The sequence below is a fragment of the Gopherus flavomarginatus genome, chromosome 8, assembly GCF_025201925.1.
Source record: "Gopherus flavomarginatus isolate rGopFla2 chromosome 8, rGopFla2.mat.asm, whole genome shotgun sequence".
Classification (NCBI taxonomy): domain Eukaryota; kingdom Metazoa; phylum Chordata; order Testudines; family Testudinidae; genus Gopherus; species Gopherus flavomarginatus.
Genome location: NC_066624.1, coordinates 79,917,151 through 79,929,282, shown reverse-complemented (window position 1 = coordinate 79,929,282; position 12,132 = coordinate 79,917,151). Strand labels below are relative to the sequence as shown.

The window sequence follows — 12,132 nt, the reverse complement described above, 5'->3', positions numbered from 1 at the left end:
GTGCTACATGTATGCAAGTGAGTATCGAGAGTGCAGGAAAAGCAGTGGTGAATCAGGCTCAGAGGATTTTAATTTTATGATCTAATTTAAAATGTAACATCCTTGAGATTGTGACCACATCATAGCCACACTGTACAGCACTGAGCACAAGGAAGACTACTACTCTCTTTGATAAAATGGAGGTAAATAATAACAGTCATGCAGTCTCTCAACAGGGTTGCACCTGCTCACTGAATTTGGCTCTGCTCTCAGAGTCTAGTTATCAAAGGCAGTTTTGTATTCGTTCCTCCCCTCTATCTGCCCCGAGTCAAACAAGTCAATGGAGCCTTCTCGGTGGACAGCAGCTACTATAGGCCTATATCAATTAAAGCATGTGGCCTCTGTGCTGCATCCATGTGGAGCCTCCCCGAAGTCACTGGGGCTCCATGTGGGTGCAACAGGCTGCCTACTTTCTAACAAGTGCATGATATTGGCCACAGGTAGGAGTTCTGGTAGTGTGGTGTCATACTGCCCAAGAATATTTCAGGGAGGCTGTTGCAACGCATGGGAAGCGTTCCAGGGACCATTCACAACATATGGAGGGGAAATTTTACTTAAGCAAAGCATAGTCCTGAAAACCTCCCAACCTACATGGAGACCACCCTCTAGTTGCTACTTAGTGAATGTTGTCAGTTGAGTATCATTTGGAATTGCTTGTTACCAAGTCATTTTTGTAATGGAATTATTGATTTATTTGCAATACAGATAAGCACAGTGCATCACAGAGAAGGGTCTTGCTTTTGGCTCTCTCCAGGATGACTTTTTGTAAACAAACATACATCATACTCACAATATCCAGTAGTACAGTACCTGCCTGCTACCTTCTTTTGGTCTTTAGTGGGACGTCAATATAAAAGGCTGCACAATAGTGACAGAAGCCATTAGAGCTCAGAGATAGCTCTTGTTTCCCACTGAAAGTGTATTATTAGAGCAGAATTTGCAAGGTTCATTCACAATAAGATTGAAAGTCAAGCACTGTTTTATAATTTTATCCCAGCACAGTGATAAAGCAAGCTACTTGCATTTTGATTACTTTAAACATGGTAGTAAATGTATGGTTTTAAAACATAGCACTTTATTATTTAATAAACAAGAGTGAGGAGAAGTTAGTGCATAGTTCATATTATGCAAGAATTGTAAGAAACCAGAATGAAACATAAATCCATTTCACAGATATGCTTTCCGATATCCCTACAGGGTGAAGATGATTAACCATACAAGGTGGTTTATAGCTAGTGTCACTGCTCTTGCTATTCTTATTCCTGCAATTGTCTAATCTTTTTTAAAGTATTAAGGCCAAATGACCCCTTTCCATGGAAAAATCTACAGATGGGGAAGTGTACCAAGTTGCTGGAGCAGGAAATTGCATGCATACTCTAGTATAGGCATTTTCTATGTGAGGGATTCTTCCCACACTGCGCCCCTGTATTCTGCTGCAGCATTATATAAAGGATGAGGAAGGACCTCAGCCAGCTGGGGAGAATTCCTTGGTGCAAGCAGTGTGCAAAACTGCTGTAGACAGCAATACTCAGGCTCCTCAAAAGCACCATTGTAGGAGTGTAGCTAGAGATGAAAGGAGAGTTCCCATGGGTCACGTCACCAGGATGATTGACAGCTCCATCTTGTGGAGCAGCACTAGCTGTGCAGGCACCAGCCCCAAATCCAGAGGGTGCAAAGGTATCTTAGAACCACCTTTGCCCCAACTCTACTTGAGCTGTGTATTGTGTGCTGCACCTCCAGGACTGATAACAGAAATGTGGTGGTGGCCTAGAATAACAGTTCAGCCCCATTTTAAAGGTAATTGAAGTCTCCAGCTTTGCCAGGCTGGCCACATTTAAAGCATGGGTAAAAGAATAATCCATCCTGCTACTCAGAATCCTAGCCTGTTTTAAATAGTAATAACAGTGTTTACACAGATAGAAGCCACCACCATCCTCCTGTGCTGTGGGAGGAATGGAGCCAGGCAGCTTATGATATAGTCTATATATTGATGACAAACATATGAAAAGTTATCATGAGATAATTCTCCAGTGCAGGTGATATCTTTGTATTCTTGCTAATGAATTTTATGTTGTTTTGTGTCTGTTTCCTCCTATATTTCACCTATAAAATCCAGAGTATCCATGTAAAACAAGTGCTCACAACAGTTATCCCAACCCTTCCTGCTAAACAGTTTAATTATGTTGCCAGAAAGTTCCCATAGGCCTGGTCTACACTGAGGGGGAGGGGTTTGTCGATGTAAGATATGCTGACTTCAGCTGCGCACTTCCCATAGCTGAAGTTGCATATCTTATTTCGACTTACCTCCCGTCCTCACGGTGCGGGATCGACGGCCGCGGCTCCCCCTGTTGACTCTACTACCTCTGCTCACCCTGGCGGAGTTCCGGAGTCGACGGGAGTCTAGATGAGACGCAGTATATCAATCCCCGATAAATCGATGGCTACCTGCCGATCCGGCGGGTAGTTTGGACGTACCCATAGGCAGGGCCGGCTCCAAGTACCAGCCCAGCAAGCAGGTGCTTGAGGTGGCCAACAGAGAGGGGCGGCACGTCCCTCACTCCTTGTTGGAGGGAAGGACCAGCGGCCGAATTGCCACCAAAGACTGAAATGGCGACGGTAGAGCTGATCGCGACCTTTTTTTTTATTGCTTAAGGAGGCAAAAACCCTGGAGCCGGCCCTGCCCGTAGGTATTGTATGCATAAGGAATGCATACAATCTCTAGTATGAGATCAATCTTCCCAAGGAAGTTCTGTGGCTGCTATTACTGCAATATCTGAATGCCTCAGTCTTCAATGTATTTATTCTCTCCACACCTCTGGGAGGTAGGAAAGTGCTATTATCCCCATTTTACAGATTGGGAACTGAGACACAGAATGACTAACTGACTTGTCCAAGACAACATAGACTTCCTATGGCAGAGTGAGAAATAGGACTTAGGTCTCCTGCATCCCAGGCTACTACCCATGCTGCAGGACTGTTCTTTCTCCCTAGATGGAGCATGTATCATGTGGTTTGTTCTGTTCCCTTCCCATGGAGATCTCACACATCTTCAGCCACTGCCCCCAGTTTATGTTAGAGGACACTTTCTGCAGTTGGCCAATCAGTTTACTGCAGTATCAGTCCACCTATTTCCAAATATAGCTATTTTGGCCCACATAAATTATGAAGCAAATGAGAACATACTCTTAAACACATACTGGTACAATTCTTTGGCAAAATCAGCATGTGTAATGTGAGTCACAGTTTCAAAAGAATTTCTGTCTTACAAATTTGAGGCATTTCAATAAAATGTGTCATGCCACATTCAGAAAGAAAATACTCTTTTTTGTTATGGTAAGTGTAATAGCTTGCAAATCTGTTTTAGTAATGAAAATACAGAATATAGGAGAGATTTCTTTATCAAAAAGATTATTTGGCTCTGTTGGACATTGTATTCCATATTTGTCAAGGAATAGCAACATAAGGGATTAAATTAATTCTAGAAGCTGCACCACCCACCTTGTAAGATTAGCTTTGACTCTTTCTAGTTACAAACATTGTAAGTGACCTTTAGTGACAGGGCAAAGATAGGCAGAAGAGGCACAATCACTTGGTCTTTGCTTTGCCAAAAGTGCTAATGGAGACCATGGGTCTGAGTAAGGGCTGCAGTGTTGAGCTCATAAGGGGAACTCTTAGTCTTACTAGAGTCAATGGCAAAACCCTCGCTGACTTCAACAGACACAGGAGTGAATTCAGTGAATGATACCTAACTACTTCCAACTTCTCAAGTGAGCACTCAGATATGAAAATGATATGCATGCCTCTGGCAGTCTCCAGCTCTGAGACTGCCAGGAGAATTAAAATGGTATGTTACTTCCCTGTAAAGGCCTTTTTACCAAATTCATTTTCTGCTATGTATGTCCACCAGTTTAAAGCCCCCGCATCTGTATTCCAATAAAAATGTGGGGTTTTGATAGTCAAAAAAATATCTTCAAATATCTTCAAGGCCTTTCACTTTCGAAGTTAACATGATATGACTTTGAGGAAGATCTGTAATCTCATTTTGATTAAGTATACGTTTTTTCCAAAATGACCAAAAGTCTCAATATTGTCCCAAATGAAACTCACTAGCAAGACTCCCATTGACTTAAAGGGGTGCAAGTCCAGGCCATAATTTCAAGTGAATTAGAACTAAGTAAATTCATCTGTTTTAACAGGTTCTCTGCAGCAACAGTCTACTAGAGTCAACTGACTACTGGCTACAGAATCAGAGGACACCATGCCGAATTGGCTTTGTGGAAGACAAATCAGAAAACAAATGTGCTTCAGTAAGTACACAGAAGCTTTATACTTATGTGGGGAAAAGTGAGGGAAGGGAGTTTTCTCAATGAAGACATAAATTAATCAGCCATTTTAAAAAAAATCACTGCGTGGTAGCAGAAAAACTGTGTAATCAGTTACTTAACCTAAAACTGGAAATCCTAAATTTCAATCTAGATTAAGACAGTTAAATAAACTGGCAAAGCAATACAGGTATAGATTTTTGTACAGTAGACACTGAAAAGATCAATTTGGAAGTTTGCCTACAGACTTAGGCCCATCCGTATTGACTTACAGTCCTCAGCAGAAAGATAAGGATAAAAAATAAGCATATAGAGAATTCTTCCACGTTCTAAATGAAATTTCCATCTCAGTATTGCAGGTGCTAATGCAATTAACAAGTCACAAGTGACTTTTGGTTAAAAGTATGTATGAATAAATCAGAATTGTTTGTGGCTTTTCATGCTATCTATATGTACTCAAATGTGGGTACTTTGATGTAATTGCAATAGTTACTTTTGATATCAAATGGTACTCTGAAGGGTTGTTTATCCATACTGAAAATACAATTTGATCATTGTCAGTTAGTTCCAATGAGCCAACAAGCTTTTGCAACAGAACAATGGGGCTGCTGGTCCTCCGATAGAAACTAAAGACTAGTTCAGGGATGGTAATGAGAATGTACTGGAATTCATACTCTGGTGCAAAGATCTCATTCTAGCTTGTTAAATCAGGTGCAGACAAAAGGTGGGGAGGGCTGGGGGGGAGGTGAGCTGAAGCATAGTGCCTCAGAGATGGTGACCGGAGGCTTTTTTGCTGGCATAGAGCAAATGCAGCATACTGAGGAGCTACACTTATTATATTCTAAAATTGCAGGGACACTTCCCCCCAAGCAGCAAGTGCAGAGGGGGAAACAGGGCCTGGCCATCCCCTGCAGTGCACCTGATTTGAGGAGTGTGTAAGCACACCAGCACTCTGGCTGGCCCTCTTATGCTCAGTAGTAGCTGCAGCCTGTTGGGTGCTCTCTATACTTATTTATAGAGTGCATCTTGCAGAGGAGAATCCCTGAAAAAAAAGAGAGAGCCTAAGATGGAGTCCATGGGATATGTGCTTTTAGGCTCGGCAAGAGCTAATTTAAGATAGTGATCAGGTCAGAGAACTCAAGGCCCAGTTCACTGTTTCCCTGCAGCTTAAGCTATCATTCACACCAGTGCAAAATCAGCCTAACACTACCAAATCAGATTGCATTAGGTGGCGAGTACCAGTGAATTGGTCCCTTTGAATCTGCTTTGGAAATGTTAATGACTGATTTTCAGCGAGGTTGGGTTCCAAAATTCCCAGATTCATACAGCCATATTCCCTGTCCTTCACAGCCTTCTGCAAGCAAGAATGTCATAGGACATGGGGTGTAGTTGTAGCTATGTCAGTCCCAGGATATTAGAGAGGCAAGGTGCGGGAGACAAGCTTTCCAGCCACAGAGATTTTGAAGAAGACCTGAGTAACAGCTCTGTGTGGCTTGAAAGCTTGTCTCTCTCACCAACAGAAATTGGTTCAATGAAAGATATAACCTCACCCACCTTGTCTCACAGGCTTTGGAGGCATATTAGATGTTAGAATTGCAGCCTGAGTGCCATTGACTGAATGGAGCACTAAACATGCTTACCTCTTATGTTTTTTTATCGTCTGTAAGTGCAGGAAGATCAAAACCATCCTCTTTTCTGTCAGATATGTTCAGTACATTCACTTTTAATGCAAAGAGTTGTTGATTTATCATGAACACTTGGTATTACAAGAAGTGTTCTAAAAATATGACTTATGGTCCCAAAGCAGTAAATGTTGCTGAACCCTCCTGCTACTTAAGTAAAGCTGTTAAATGCTTGGTTCTTTACATTTCTAGTTTTGACATTTTTCTTCATGTTACTTCTTTTCAACTATTTCTGTGGAAGAAGAGTTGTCCAATATTTATCTTTGCTAGGTCTGAGTGAGAAGAATAGATACTGTATCTTTTCACTGCAAGGTTAAGTGATATGATGTAGGAAAATATACACCACATGGTTGCTTGACACACACATAATGCTGTGCCCTATAAAAGCACTTTTGATCTGCAAATGAAAATCATATTTTATTTAATCCTGATCAATCACCTGTAAGGGAAGTAAGCTTTCCTGTCCCCAGTTTACAAACGAGAAAGCAGAAGCAGAGAGATTAAGGGACATTTGTTTAGAGGTCCTGTGTCAGAACCAGAGTTACAGATCAATAATTCATGGTTCTCAGTCCCAGGCCCAATCCTGTCAGGTGCTGAATGCCCACAACTTGCACTGAAGACCATTCCATACTAAGGGTCTGATCCTGCAAGGTATTGAGTTCCCTCAACTCCCATTTCAGTCAAGGGGAGTTGGGCTTTCAGCACCTCTCAAAACTGGCCCCTAAGAAATACACCATTTTAGGGTAAGTCCACACTGCAAAAAAAGCCCTGCAGCAGCAAGTCTCAAAGTCTGGGGCAGCTGACTGGGGATCACACTAGAGGGCTAAAAATAGCAGTGGCCTGGGTTCTGAGACCCTCTTCTTCACTGTGAAAGCCCGAGTCAGTTGACCCTGGCTCTGAGACTCTCTGCTTCATTTTTGTTTTGTTTTGTTTTGCTTTGCTTTGCTTTTTTTTTTTGCTGTGTAGCTGTCCCTTTAGAGTAATAGAAATTCATTGCAAGTCTACCATTCTGGGGGGGGACACCCCACCAAAGCTCTTGTGTAAATATGCAACTGCACCAGAGTTGCTACTGCAGCCTTGAAGCTGCACTACCCTGCAAGGGCCCAACCCCTCCTTTCTTGGGAAGAGGCTATTAGGATCCTTCAGCCCTGCCCTGCTCCTCTTATGGCATACTCTCGCCCACCCTTCATGACAGGTCCCCTAGAGAACAGAGGCATAACCTTTGTCCCCTTCCCTCCCATCTCTGCACAGAAGAAGCTTTTGCAGCCTGCAAAGTAGAATCTGGGTGCCTAGCTGATATTCATTATACAAGAAAAATGGAGAAGGGGGAAAAAAGCAATTCCACTGAGTTGTGGCTTGATTGTTTAAAACAGCTACCCTTCAAATATTCCTCATTAGTCTTCTAATTATTAGACATGGAAACAATTTTATACTCATGAGGGATAAATTGTATAGACCTAATTTAGAAGCTCTTTCAAATACAATAGTTAATGCTAGAAAACAAAAGCAAAAGCTTACTTCTGTGATGGCCTAGAATCTTTGGTCAGGTTAGAAGGTGGCATTAAATCTTGCTACTGAAATATTTTAATTGTGATGCTGATATAAGCAGAATTGAAGTTTTGTTCATATACCTGATTGACATAATCCTAAAAAAGCATAACCCAGAGTTTCAAACGTGGGTGCCTAAAGTTAGGCAACCAATTTAGGTGCCCGCGTATGGGTATCTAACTTTAGGCAACCATTTTCCAAAGCTTTTGTCTTAGTCTTAAAACTTTGAAGTGGGGCAGAGGATTCATTTTGTTTGTTTAAGGTGCCCTCACCACTGAGTTACCTCAGCAAGATTGTGTTTTGTCCTACAGAGGTGCACCAGGATGATGAGGGAACACAACAAAACTGCACTTGCATGCAAGGACTGAGCATGATTCCAGCGCACATGCCAAAGGAGTGCAAAGAATCTCGCCTTGTGCCACTGGCATGGTAGATATTCCTAGAATAGTGGAGGACTTGGGGAGTGGGACAGAGACATGAGGATGCCCTTCTCCATGTCCTCCATTAACCAGTGGTGCAGATCATACTTAGGAGAGAGTACATACTGCCCTATTTCAAAGGGGGGGGGTGGGGGGAACTGCTCTCTCAGTGCTCTGAGAGGTACTGTGTCTGCTTTAAGCACACTGCCTTTGGACGCTCCCACTGAATGCAGCTTGTGTCTGTAAAACCACTATGGTCTTTTGCATTTAATACACTCTTGTTATTGTTTGCTTTTACCAAAGGCAGCCGGTAATATTTTTACCTATTGAGTATTCAACTTTCTTTTGAATGAATGAGTTTCCATTTTAGGTGTATGTGGTCTATGGTGACTGGTGGTTGTTAATACCCACAGTTCATATCAAAATCATCTTCCATGAATATTTGTTGCTGTCATTACATCCCACTATGGATTAGCACAGTTAGTACAAATAAAAATAGATGTGTGACTGCCCTACATATGCTGGCAAGTACATTAACATTAATCTTTTTAACTAAACTGTGACAGGCTTCCTGCTCATAGAGAGGCAATGAGAATGATTAAACAGAATTGGTCTTTCTGATATATGTGGGACCCTGTTATTTTTTTAAAGTAGGTTTAAAAAAAGGCCATTATGTTGTGGAAATAATTGCTTGTATCCTACCTAAAATTGTGACCCAACCCTGATCATATTCACTTGAACATGTAGCTAGCTCAGAGCTTTCATCAACCAAAGAATATTTAAATGTGGAATAATTTTTATCAGATCCCAACACTTCATGTTCAGCTCTGTTATGGACATATTTGCAAGATTTTTGAATTGTATAAGAATCTAGTCCGCAATCTAAAGATTTGAAATTACAATTTACATTTCTCCTTTACTAGATATGTGCTTCAAATCCAAGCACTCACAAATCTTGACTGAGTGTAAAAGGAGTAGCAGACGCCCAGCGTTTCTCAGGCTCAGATACCCAATATAGTCATTGCTAATGTAGCAATATGAATTTTCAATTCTCATATAGTAATTAAATATGTAATTAGTGTAATTGAAAAGTGACTTTACCAAGAACTGTTCCAGAGGATTGTGTCTAATGCTGCGTGGAAAAGAGATACATATCAAAAGGTTATATAAATAAGAAGCTGGCATTTTGGAGCTTCAGCTACAGAACCCAAGTGAGATCATCTGCTCCAGAAGCCTTTGTGCATTGCATCTATAAAACCTTTACGCAATACACCACATCTCTAGATTATTTAAAGTAGAAATGTACATCTTCCCTATGTAGAAACTGGTCCACTCTCAACCAACTAACTGAATTGTGATATGAGACAATGCTGTTGACACACGTGGACTGTTTGTGTATTTACTTTATTTAGGCCAAGGGCACCAGGGAATGAACTGTTCAAGGATTCATTCACAAATATACAGTGGCCCCCTTCTGTAATGTGATCTCTTTAGCAGACCATACTACATAACATGCTGCTGGAGCTTCCTTTTGGTTCTGGGCATATAGGATTGTTCATAACCTGAATGGCTCTCTAAGATCAAAAGACAGTGTCTAATACTCCTTTCTTTATGGCTTATGGCTGTTCTGAACATAGATTCAAAGGTTCTCTCAGGGTTTCAAAGGCTCTTTCACCTGCTTCATTAATCTGCTTCCACCCATAAACTGACCATCACTATGACGCAGATCCACCTCAAAATGTTCACACAAAAGTTTTTCTTCCTTACTCTATATGAGAGATCCTGAACTCTTGTGTGGACCAATGTTGTAAACATTAGGAGGTCTGCTGATTCCTAGAGTACTCAGTTCCAGGTACCCTTGTTTAAGCTTGTTTCCATCAAGCCATCATTTGCTTTGAAAATTTGTGTAGGAGACTTATGCAATTGCAAAATAAATGGAACCCTGCAGGCTGCCTGTCTAAATCCAGGCTTGACTAACTTGAACCTTGTATGAGTGGTCAAAACATCTGTGAGCAAACAAGGTGTGTAGATAACCACTGGAGAATATGTTCGCTATGATCATCTACAATGGTTGGTGTGTACAAGAATCACAGCTAGAAGTAAATCACTGCTATCCATTCTCTGGTTATATAGCGACTTTTCCTTCAGCTGGCAGCTAGACAACCAATGGACTTAAATTACCTCACATAACTTCATGCTGAAGTCCATTGTTGTGGTCCTGTAGAATAGGATGTAGTGACAGTTCATAGAAAACAGGGGATGGCAAACTACAGTCTGCGGGCTAGATCCATCCCAACAGGGCTTTCAATCCGGCCCACGGGATTGCCAGCCCCGTGGCGCAGTGGGGCTAAGGCAGGCTCCCTGCTGAATAATATTGAATTTTAGCAGTGTAAATTAGAAAGTGTAACTAATTACAGAAAGCCTGTTTTTGGCAAGGAATAAAGATCTAATAAAAAACCCGCATATAATAAAATATATGGATTCATTGGGTGCATCTTTTGAATGAGCAGCTCACAATACTATAAAAATATACTGAACTTTAATGAGTGTGTCTATAATGTTGCTGATTTGAAAAGATTAATGAGCTCTGTTTAACCACACACCTCCTTCCCTCTGTGTGGTGGTGACATCCATCTGATAAAGGGCATTTGTCATAACACCTTTGACCATTCTACCATCTTCATCTGCAGGACTATATCTAATATTACCAACCTTGGAACAGCTTTCAAACAAACCCTCCCTCTGCCACCTCCACCAATTAAATTACACTGACTGCAGACCTGGGATGGATAATTTTCTGTGCTGAACCTGCAATTGGTTTGTTATATCTTTAAGAAGGAAGCAAGCTGCTTCTAGCCCTGGAAGCTCCTGAAACATAGGATCTTAATATCATAACATTATGTAGAGGAAAGACATTTTAGGAAACTTATTGGAGATTTCTAAACCATTAGTTGGAATTTTTCTCCTACCTTCAAAGCCTGTACAGTTAGATTCCTGAATCTAAGGGCTTTACTACTAAATATGTTTTTAAAAACAGAGGGAGGTGGAGGTCTAAAACAAGATATATGATGCTGTTGTGCAAAGGATTAATCAGTGCTCATTTATCATAAGCTGCATAAATCACACATGATTTTCCCACTCGAAGTAATGAGGCTTTCTACAGCTACCATTTATTTATTCATTAAATTGTCTTGCCAGAGAAACATTCCCCTTCTCTTCCCAAGCATAGGCCAGTGTGTTTTTCCAATGGTGGTTGAGAGGATTCCAGTATAGGTAAAATTAAGCCCTGGACCAGGGACTGCTTTCCTATATATAAAACATTGTATATTTAAAGTCAGGTATTTTCTGGCCTTGCAGGACTAGAAACAGAAGCTATATACTATTGGGAAAGAGAGGTTGGAAGCATTTCCCAGTGTCCCTCTAATCCCCCCACACCCTGCAATACTCATTTCTAAACCTGGAAAAAAAAGAGGTAACAGACTTTAAAGTTGTCATAAACAAATGGTTAAGGGTTAATGCCTCTTCTACCTGTAAAGCGTTAAAAAGTTCCCATAGCCTGGCTAACACCTGACCAGAGGAACCAATGGGGGAACAAGATGTTTCAAAAGGAAGGAGGGAAGTTTTCCTTTTTTTTTTTTTTTAAAACGAGTTTTCAGTTTCAGCCGGACTGAAAAGATCAAGGAACCAGCCTCTTATCAGAGTAGTAAGTTTTAGAAAGGAATAAATAGGTTTATGTTTATTTCTTTGTAACCTGTCTTATGCAAATTGAGGTAGAATCAAATTGAGTATTTGAGTATTTTGTTTGTGTAACTAAATTTGTGCCCAGGGGAACATCCTCTGTGTTTTGAATCTGTTGTCTGTGAGAGTAGCTGGTATGCTAATCTCTCCCAGAGGGTTTTCTTTTACCTTTCTTTTCTTTAATTAAAAGCATTTTTTCTTAATACCTGATTGATTTTTCCTCGTTTTTTAGATCCAAAGGGATTGGATCTGGACCCACCAGGGATTGGTGGGGGGGATAGGAGGGGGGATGGTTAATTTCTCCTTGTTTTAAGATCCAAGAGGTTTGGATCTGTGTTCACCAGGAAATTGGTGAAGTCCCTCAAGGCTATCCAGGGAGGGGAA

At 41.1% G+C, this 12,132-nt stretch overlaps 1 protein-coding gene across 5 annotated transcripts in view; it reads left to right on the top strand.

Moving 5' to 3' along the window:
• Positions 1–12,132, top strand: part of SPHKAP (SPHK1 interactor, AKAP domain containing) — a 103,907-nt gene that overhangs the window by 39,761 nt on the left and 52,014 nt on the right. For all 5 annotated transcript variants that reach the window (XM_050963976.1, XM_050963978.1, XM_050963977.1 and 2 more), the window contains exon 3: positions 4,236–4,346. In XM_050963976.1, coding sequence (XP_050819933.1) covers positions 4,236–4,346 — 111 coding nt within the window. The remainder of the gene's footprint in view (positions 1–4,235; positions 4,347–12,132) is intronic.